Source organism: Pocillopora damicornis, chromosome 4, assembly GCF_964200805.1.
Source record: "Pocillopora damicornis chromosome 4, jaPocDami1.2, whole genome shotgun sequence".
Taxonomy (NCBI): Eukaryota; Metazoa; Cnidaria; class Anthozoa; order Scleractinia; family Pocilloporidae; genus Pocillopora; species Pocillopora damicornis.
In genome coordinates this window covers 13,078,749-13,088,612 of record NC_142673.1, presented here as the reverse complement: position 1 = coordinate 13,088,612, position 9,864 = coordinate 13,078,749, and the positions used below count along the sequence as shown (strand labels likewise).

The window sequence follows — 9,864 nt, the reverse complement described above, 5'->3', positions numbered from 1 at the left end:
AAAATGTGTTGAATGTGTCATGCTCTCCAAACTAAATTGTTTCGTCTTGACTTTTCAGGAAGATGTTGAGGTAAAGGAGTCAACAACATCCCAAGAAGATGAGGAAAGTGAGGATGAAGGTTTAGAAGAGGTACAAAATGTTGTGTTTAGTTCTGTACATGCACATACACAAGTATAGTGGGTATGTAATCCCTTAGGCAGACTGCATAGGAATCATTGTCTCTTTTATTTTTGGGCTCTTTGGCACAACCTTCTAAAACTACAGAAATTTACAATAACGATATTCTTCATCATGGGAGAATTAGAAAAACCAACCTATACACATGGTTGGTACATAGTTTCAGATTCCTGAAATATCTGTAAATTCCACTAAGAAGGTATGCTCAGGAAAAAATATGATTAGGTATTGAAAAATGGGATTAAACCTTCAATTTTTTCTGAGTGGGAACAAATGAGGGAAATCTTTGTGAGATACACTTCTAACTGAAACTTGCCTAGATTAGAAGATAAGCAAATAAGGGCCCATTCCCAAGGCCATGATGGAAAACAAGCATCCACCTCAAATGACCATCCCCTTTAACTCCTAACTCTCTTGAATGAGTATGGATACAAGGAAGACCTGTTTCTGTTGCCAGCTTATTTATAACTGTTTAAGCTTCCACTACTGCTTAATCAGGACAGGAGATATCTAGTTATTACTCCATATTGACTAAATATGTCTGCATTATGTTGTTGTAGTTTTTGTTGTTTCTTGTTTTTATTATTTTAAAAAATATTTAGCCAAATTGAAGTTACAATTCATTGATAGGAAAACTTAACAGGCCCCCTCCCTCCCCCTGCCTTGCTTTACCATCCTCCTTCCAACAAGCACCCCCCCCCCTTTTTAGCAAAAACTCTGAATAAAATTTGGTATTTTAAAACAGTATTCAAATTGTTATGTTACTATATCTAATCTTGTAAAGTTCTGAGTTTTTATAGTAACTATTGATATACGCATATGCTTTTCAAATGAGGAAGATGAATTTAATGTTCAATTTTGGGATTTTTTTTTTAATTGATCCAGGGTCATGATGATAGTGAGGATTCTGATAATTATGAAATGGAAGAAGATACAGAGTGAGTATTGTGTAGTACACTTAACTTGTGCTTTTTTTCTTTTTCTTTTCATTTTTATTTGTCAAGTCTTGTGGCAAAGCGTTTATTGTTGTAATCATTGATGACAAATGTTTGATATAATTATTATTGTGATGTGCTTTTTTTGAACAGACAAGACTCTAACAAAGAGTTGCAGGAAATTGGTGCAGCAAATTATGCAGTATTGGAAAGGATACGAGTGAATAGAAGGGAAGACCACCTTAAGGTTGGTTTGATTAGAAAATAATGATATTTACTCAAGGCAAGAAACTTTTTTTTCAACTCACCTGTCCCTTTGGACAAGTACAGGGTTTATTTTACTTTTCCAGATCTCCAGCATACCTGTACATGTACTTGTCTGAAAAGACCTTAAATAAAAAACTATTAGGTATGAAGTGGGTTTCACTTGAAAATCAATGGCCACACAAAAGGATATTTATTTTACTACCTGTAAGTGGTACTTATCTTTATGGACGGCAAGCTATGTAATACATGTATATTTATAAATGATTTATTTTCATGTCCAAAGTCAGGACTACATGTTTACGTGTTTTGTTATTAACTTCATCCAGGGGACAGTGAGTGGATCTATCCAAGCTACTGACAGATTAATGAAAGAACTTCGAGATGTGTATAGATCTGAGAGTTTCAAGACAGGTTTGTTTTACTTTTTAAATATATTTTCCTTTTTTTTAATAATTAATAGCACTGTAACAAAATGCTTCAGTCAATAACTCCATTATTCTTTAATATTGACTCAAGTAACTTTTTTACAATTCCTAATGCAGTTAAGGTATACAATCATGTAACAAAAATATTGACAATAATAATGATAATAAAAAACAGCAACAGAAATAATCATTATCCTAATGATGATAAAAATAACAATAATTATAACAGTTAGTATTACAGGTATATAATTACAACAGTTTTAATAATTAAAACAATTTTTATCTATATTTTCTCTATTGATGATATTCCGTGTGCATGTACAAGTCATGTATCTGGATTTCAAGTACATGTATGTGTGCAGTGGTTATGAGAGAAACTAACAGGATGAAATGCTTTTTTTCTTTTGCTTGATTGTGAAGATACATGTACTTATTATATACTCAACAAAATATCGCGTTTCTGATTGGTCAATGATGAATGCATAAATAGGTTATAGAGTGCAATACGGAGAAGTTGCCATGGAAACACAGGGGAAGCGCCAAATTTGAACACCAAATTATAAAAAAATCGAGAATATAATAAATAAAAAATCGTATGAACCTGCTCCTGCATTTCGTGATTTATTGTCATTCGTGATGTTTTGAAAGTTCTCAAATTGCACTCGCCTACGGCTCGTGCAATTTTGAGAACTTTCAAAACATCACTCGTGCCCATAAATCACGAAATGCACTCGCGTTCATATGATTTCCTATACTTATTGTTCAAAATTACATTTTCCTTTAAGGAACATATTCTGTGTGCCTCAATGATGACAACTTATATGACTGGACAATAAAAATTATAAGGTGTGTAGGCTCAATAATTTATTTAACAAGGCATGTACTACTGTACATGTAACTGATCATGAATGTGTATTTCAATTTTTAGTTTTAGTTGAATTCATGTACTGTAGTTCAATTATTTTCTTTTTTTATGAAAGTTTTCAATTGAAACCAGTTATTAAAGGAAAGGAAATTAAACTTTGAAACTTGTTTCAACATTTATTTTCATTTTTTCAGACTTTGATGATAAAACAAGAATTTAGATAATTATATGTTTGCAGTATTTATGTTTTGGGCATGACTCAAGAGTTTTTTAGCCCAAGTCGCTAACTAGGTGGGGATTAAATTTACTTTGAGAAAGGTCCAAGACAGTAATGCTCATGAAAAAGAACTCTATTTCTATAATAATTATTACTTTACAGTAGGGCATTGAAAAATAAAAACTGAAAAACAAAGAGACAAAAAAAATGATCTGAACAATCACACAGTCAGGTATAAATCCATATTAAATTGCCAAAATCTCTATTGCAGCTGGCAAAATGCACCATGCTGCAAACAAAGTGATAAGAATGATCATGAGGTTAAACAAATCAAACCAGTGTGAGAAAAACAGAATCAAGAACTTTTAACTATTAGATAACTGAGGAACTGATAATTTTTTCTCAATATAGAGTTGACCCAGACAGTACATTACACAAAGATCTAATGCAGCTTAGAGGGCAAGAGGGTACAGATCATGTGTCGCTAAACATGACTTTTACAGTAAGTATTGTAATGTTTAGAATATTAATCCTGTAAATATGTAATTACCTCTCCATAAGCAAAATATTTGACATTATTACATAGCAGGACAGGGGAAAAATAGGAGATAAAATTTGGTAAAAACATCTTTCACAAATTACATAGGTCAGAATTCACCTTCACTGCTGACTCTTTTTTGAGTACAATATCATTTTCAATATGCAGGCCAAGGCTTATATGCAACAATATACTTAAAGTACAGGAATTGTTTTGCAACAAATATTCCAGTTGTCCAGTCTTGCTTGTTCCTTTCCTTCATGGTCTTTCTAGGTGTACAGTAGCTTTTGGCAATTTTATAAAACTACATTTATCTAGAAGGAGCCTTAATTTTTTAACTAAAGGATTTGAGGTAGATACATATCAATGTAACTGACTGTTTTTTCAGGACAAGTTTCCATTTGATCCCCCATTTGTCAGAGTCATTTATCCAGTATTAACAGCAGGGTAAGTCCAATATTGGGGACAATTATCAGTATTTAGGAATAATAATTGCATTTTTACATGTACAGTTTTTAAGTATATCTTTTTGATGTTAAGGTTGATGGTGATGCAATTTAGGCATTCTTATTCTAAACACATCAAAACTTAGATGTATCTCACAGTTATTTAATAAACCAACATGTGTGTAGTTAAATGACCATCTGAAAATAAAAAACTGTATTATTTAAGCTCAACTGGTGGGTTAAAAAATGAATATTTTGATATAGGATGTGTTGGAAATATTCATGAGTACTTTACATGCACAGGGGGTAACATTTATTAGAGGGTCTTAGAATGCAACAAAGGAACAATGACTAATCCATCTTTAGTTGATTTGTGCATAGATGAAAGGGATTTTTACAATCCTTAAACAACATACATCTGTACATGTAGCTAACCCAGCAATTCTGAGTGTCACCTAAAGGCACTTATAACTGTACAAGTACATAATTATACAAAATCATTGATGTAGTTGAATTTCAACAATAATTATGTTGACAAAAGGAGATAAATTACCATCTGGTTGTGAATTTTACTACCTTTTGAGAAAGTGACTCAACCCTTTGTTTTAGAAAAGTGTTTGAATCAAAAAAGGAGTAAATACCTGTGACAAAACATCATTGCCTGCTAGTGCTGCCCAACAGTTTATTTTGATAAGATAGTTTAATGATTTAACTGCTCTACTGGCTTGGTTTGCTGCTCTTTGGAGCTTACTGATGTACATGATGTCTCTTTTTTTCCAACAGTTATGTACTCAGTGGGGGAGCCCTTTGCATGGAACTGCTCACACCCCAGGTTTGTAATCTGGCATCATAATGAATTCAGTTAAGCAGAATGTTGTTGATTTTATGGCATGTTTTAGGATGTATTTTCTCTCTACCATTATAAATATAGTAATTAAACTTGAAACAATATGAGATGCTGTACATGTATGAATGATTACACAACTTAACACTGTACATGCAGGTGTAACAAGTGTGCATGTATGAACAGTCAAACCTCTCTAATATGGTTTACTGAAGGAATAAAGGAAGGTGTCTGTGGAAAAGAGGTGCCATAAACTGTGAAGTGCATCAGATTCATTTGTTGGCCCTTGTTTCCTTTTAAGGCTTTGTCTTCAGCACATGGAATATGGGATTGATGTGCTTCTGAGATAAGGCCAATTCATGTGTTTTGAGCTAAATTGCTAGAAATACTAGATGAAGGTGAAATGATACATCAATTATTCAATATGTGTAACAAAGAATAATTAAACATTTGGCATCTATTACAAGTATATGTCAAACCATTTATTAAGTTGTATGTATAACATTACACAGTAGCAAGATTTTGTGTTCTTGTTACAGGGTTGGAGTAGTGCATACACTGTTGAGGCTGTTATAATGCAAATTGCTGCTACATTAGTGAAAGGAAAAGCAAGAATAAACTTCCAAGAAAACAAAAAGGTGGGTTGTTGATTCTTGGCAAACAAATTCACTACCAGATAAGTTACAGGCTAGTTAGTGATTGAAAAAAAAATTTTAAGTTTGGAGAACGTGTCTCGACATCAGTGATGTCATCTTCAGTTACATGTGCTTGTGCTACAAATAATTGAATATTCAATGGATACATTAAGGAATTGCTACACACATGTACATGTAAGATTTTGCTTTACAGATTTGTAAACTATTTGAATAGAAATAAAGCAATACTAATGTAGTGAAGTAAAATAATATTATTATTTTTTTAATAACAATAAATGTATGATAAAATAAGAATTAACTAAAAAGTACATAAATAAGTGTTGCAACTTTTGGTTAGAGTCAGATTCTCCCAGTATTTTACATTAAGCCTCTTCAGAAGTATATTTTTATCTTTTATTGTTTATTTCTCATTATGTGCAAAAATGTGGTAGATGAATATGTGGTAGAAGGAAACCACAATTTGTTGTGTCTTTCACTAACAGCCAGGGGTCTACAGTCTAGTTCGAGCTCAACAGTCTTTCAGGTCTTTGGTCCAGATCCATGAGAAAAATGGTAAGAAATATGAATTATCAATTATTTTAGGTATTCTAGGAGGTTACTTCTTACTTCCAAAAGCTGGAGTGGCATTGAAAGGGTCAAGACTCACCAGCTACAATTTGTTTTGCTTTAATGAGAAATTCTCATTACCAATTTTACCCAAAAATTTGTAGCAGCTTGAAAAAGAAATAATGAAATAAGTTCTTGAGAGTTTTGAGGTATAACTAGTAATGTTGAATGACCACTTTGTCTCAATGGCATCGTTAAATGTCACTACTGGACTGTAATCAGCTCCAAACTCTCATCACAATATTTTCTCTCCTCCCAGGTTGGTACACTCCACCTAAACACGAAGGATGAAAGGCTTCAATGTTTGTGATTTATCTTATAGAATACATGATGTCTTTTGATGTCTGTCTACACACCATATTTTTATGAAACCTCAGCCAAATTATAATTAATATGTACAGTAGAAGTAAAGCGTTATCAAAATGGTAGTTGTGACAATTATGTCTTCTTTTTTCCTTTCTTACTTAAATGAAGTTGTATTCAACTTGTTCTGCATGTGCATGTCCTATGGCAACTGATTTACATTGCATTATTTAGTTCATAATGTGGATCAATTTAATGTAATGACATGGAACTTAAAAGCAAGGCATGACATTACATGTGTGAAGCAGATGCCAATAATTTGTTTCATGTCCCCTCCTTCGTCATACCTTAGGGTCTTTGAGGAGTGGTACATCTACGTGTTTATCCTCGATGCCCACTGTCTCTGAGGAGTGGTACATCTACGTGTTTATCCTCGATGCCCACTGTCTCTGAGAAGTGGTACATGTACTTGCTTGTCCTCAATGCCCACTGTCTCAGAGGAAGGGTGCATTTATGCGCATATCCTCAATGCTCAGTGTCTGAGGAGTAGTGAATGTACCTCTTTATCCTCCATAGTCATGTACATTGTTACTTAGTTGTAGAGTTTTGTCTCAAAAAAATTCATCGAAAGTCCATGAATTGCAATGCAACCATACTTGTACATGCCATCTGCCTTACACACCAGCGTCTCTGCAATGCGCTGTTGTTTTGATTGGAGTAGCAATGATTAGAAGAAGCCCAGCAGAGGTAATTTCTTAACTTTAAAGAAATCCATATAGATTGTTGTAGTGATAATGTACTAGTTTGGGAATTATAGGTAATTTGTTGAAGTTTAGCATAAACTATGTAGAAAAAATTCCCTGGTACTTTATGTATTACTTAAAGGTTTTTCCTTTCTATTCTATTCTTATAACTATTCAAAGCTGGGTTGTCATTTTTTTCTTTGGCTATGGCACCTTTACTGAAACTGCAGTCAAGGCAAAAATGATTCCACTAACGTGTACATGGCAGGGTTTTTTGTTTTTCTTTAGGGACTGTTCTTTAGGGTACGTCAGTTATTGTTCTTTCTTTCTTTTGGAAATCGCACTGTTTTGAAAAAGTTTGCCATTCATCAAAAATACATTAGGAAAATGAAATTCTCCAAAACACATTCCAAGAGAGCCCCCCCTTCAGGTCAGTGGGGCAGATGGGGAGGTCAGTGCCAAAGGTTTTGTCTTTCTAATGTTTTTCCCTGTTGCTACCGCACATGCTTTTGCGTGCAGCTGGGAGCAGTTGCATGGTGCACGTGTATTTATAAAACAAGTACATTCTCGTTTTGATAGAAAAATCAGAATCGACTCCACGGTAGAGAATACAATGTGTAACTTAAAATACAGCACTACAGTCTCCCAGCTTTTTGCAAATGGAGAGAGAAGTGTTTTCTGTTAACCTAGAAAGCAGGATATGTATACGCGTACACAGTGCTAGGAAAAGCAAACAGGGAGGAGGGGGGAGGTCTTGAGGGTCCAGTTAGAGGGAGCTGTAGTAAAATTGTGGCTAGAGTGCAAATCCCACTCCCCCCCCCCTTCCCAATTCACCCTTGAGTATTTTTCACTAAAAGTAGATGGAGAGATGGGAGAATTTTGGTTGATTTTGAAATATTTTCTTTAGATTTCAGTTTCATCTATTGTCATGGCAGTTGATAATTTTCGTAGTTCTGTTATTAGAAGTCTCTTCTAGAGCTTTGAATTTGCTAGCTCTCCAGGTTGTTGGTTGCTGTTAGTCGTATAGTAAGTATTGTACATAGTGCCACCTTTGCTGGTGAAGAATAAAAGGGATATTTTATTATCTTACCTTGTTGTTCCCCTCAATCTCTTTACATCCTAATATTGGCATTCATATTCTCCACACTGTTCTCTTTACATTTGCTCTGGTACTTATAGGGAGACTTTGTTCGACTGTCAGGAGCTTCCTAGATTGATCATCATTTTCCTTTATTCTCGTTACCTTAGCAGTTGATTCAGGGGTGATAATGTAAGGAGAAATGACAGGCCAGTCACTCGTAGAAAAGACCTGAAAAATGTAATCAATGGTTATGGTCAAATCTGTGGTGTTTATGCTTAAATAAACACTGAAACTTTGGATGCAAACACAACGATATTTAATCAACATGCAATACGATACCCCGACTACAGAAAAAACTCCTTTTCTTTTGGACCACGTGCGCATCCCGAACAATGTGATTGACAGCTGTCAGAAACACTACATCTCTCCCCTTCTTGATTATAAACTTGGATATGTGTATATCTAAAAGATCGACTTGAACAACTTATCTCTAATAGCTAAAAACGATAAACTGGAACGTGTTTAATTGTCACAAAGTTCAATTGCTTGCTTCGATTGTCTAGTTCTATCGCACAAGTAGGACAAAATCTTTCAGGTTTAAAAGAAGCCTTGTTTGCCTTTGAGATCGCCGCTGGGCTGTAATTGAGCTAAGAGAACTTTACTATCCTACACCAACAAGCGTTAATTCCAAACATGAGGCGCTTGTATCTTCGGAGTCCGACGTGTGTGCTGAATGTGGTAATGCAGCTGCTTTCTGGTGCCAGCTCCAGTTGGTGGTATCCAGACGAAAGGTCTAACTTGCTGAAAACTGTCGCTCCGTTGAGGTCAGCAACCAGATCGTCTATAGTCGGCATCAGGTGTTTAACAGCCTTGTTGGCCTCTCGCATGTCTACACATATTCTCACTTGACCAGACCTCTTGGGGACTATGACAATAAGGCTCACTCAAGGCGTTGGGCCTGTCACGGTCTCGATGATGTCTAGCTCTTCTAATCGCTTTAACTCCATCTCGACATCCTTTCTGACTTGGAAGGAAATTCGACGGTGCGGTTGTTGCTTGGATATGACGTCAGGGTCAATGTGAAGCTTGATGACTTTTCCTTTTACTTTGCTGATTCCACCGAAGAGGCTTTCTAAATCTCTGAGTAATGGGTGACTGGGGACAGGTCTCGTCAGGTTTGACTTGGTTGATGATCTTGAGCACGCCAAGTTCTGTAGCATTATTAAAACCCAGGAGATTTCCTGAAGCGCCTTTGCCGGAATGCAGGGTAGACCATGTGCTGTTGGTGTTAACGAATATTTCGGCCTCAATAGTTCCCAGAGCAGGTAGAGGTGTGGGTGATCCGTAGGAGAAAATTCTGCGTTTGTTGGCTTCTGGTACCTTCCGTTTGTATAACTCCCTGTAGGTGCGTTCGTCCATAAGATTGACCGATGCGCCAGGGTCGACCATCATTTCCATTTTTTCCCATCAATTTTGACTTTGCAAGTTTGTTGCTTGTCACCGCCTACCGTGTAAACATATTCGTCATTTTCAGCCGTGTCTTCAAACGTGACGTGTTTTGCTGACTCAGGTGGATTTGTTCTGCAAACACGGGCAAAATGGTTTAGTTTGCCACAGGATTTGCACTTCTTGTTTTTCGCAGGGCATGAGTCTTTGTGGGGGTATGGTCCCCCACAGTTCCTACATTTACCATCGTCTTCTCGGGAGTTGCTGCGATTGCGTGACTCGTAGCGAGTGCGTAACTCCTGGCGATTTTGATG

General features: G+C 35.7%; 1 protein-coding gene across 1 annotated transcript in view; it reads left to right on the top strand.

Moving 5' to 3' along the window:
• Positions 1 to 8,112, top strand: part of LOC113666514 (ubiquitin-conjugating enzyme E2 Q2) — a 9,667-nt gene extending 1,555 nt beyond the window's left edge. The window contains exons 4-14 of the mRNA XM_027182301.2: positions 59 to 130; positions 1,064 to 1,116; positions 1,267 to 1,360; positions 1,707 to 1,791; positions 2,591 to 2,651; positions 3,299 to 3,389; positions 3,814 to 3,872; positions 4,655 to 4,703; positions 5,255 to 5,353; positions 5,854 to 5,923; positions 6,237 to 8,112. Coding sequence (XP_027038102.2) covers positions 59 to 130; positions 1,064 to 1,116; positions 1,267 to 1,360; positions 1,707 to 1,791; positions 2,591 to 2,651; positions 3,299 to 3,389; positions 3,814 to 3,872; positions 4,655 to 4,703; positions 5,255 to 5,353; positions 5,854 to 5,923; positions 6,237 to 6,268 — 765 coding nt within the window. The 3' untranslated portion in view covers positions 6,269 to 8,112. The remainder of the gene's footprint in view (positions 1 to 58; positions 131 to 1,063; positions 1,117 to 1,266; positions 1,361 to 1,706; positions 1,792 to 2,590; positions 2,652 to 3,298; positions 3,390 to 3,813; positions 3,873 to 4,654; positions 4,704 to 5,254; positions 5,354 to 5,853; positions 5,924 to 6,236) is intronic.
• Positions 8,113 to 9,864: the final 1,752 nt, after the last annotated feature.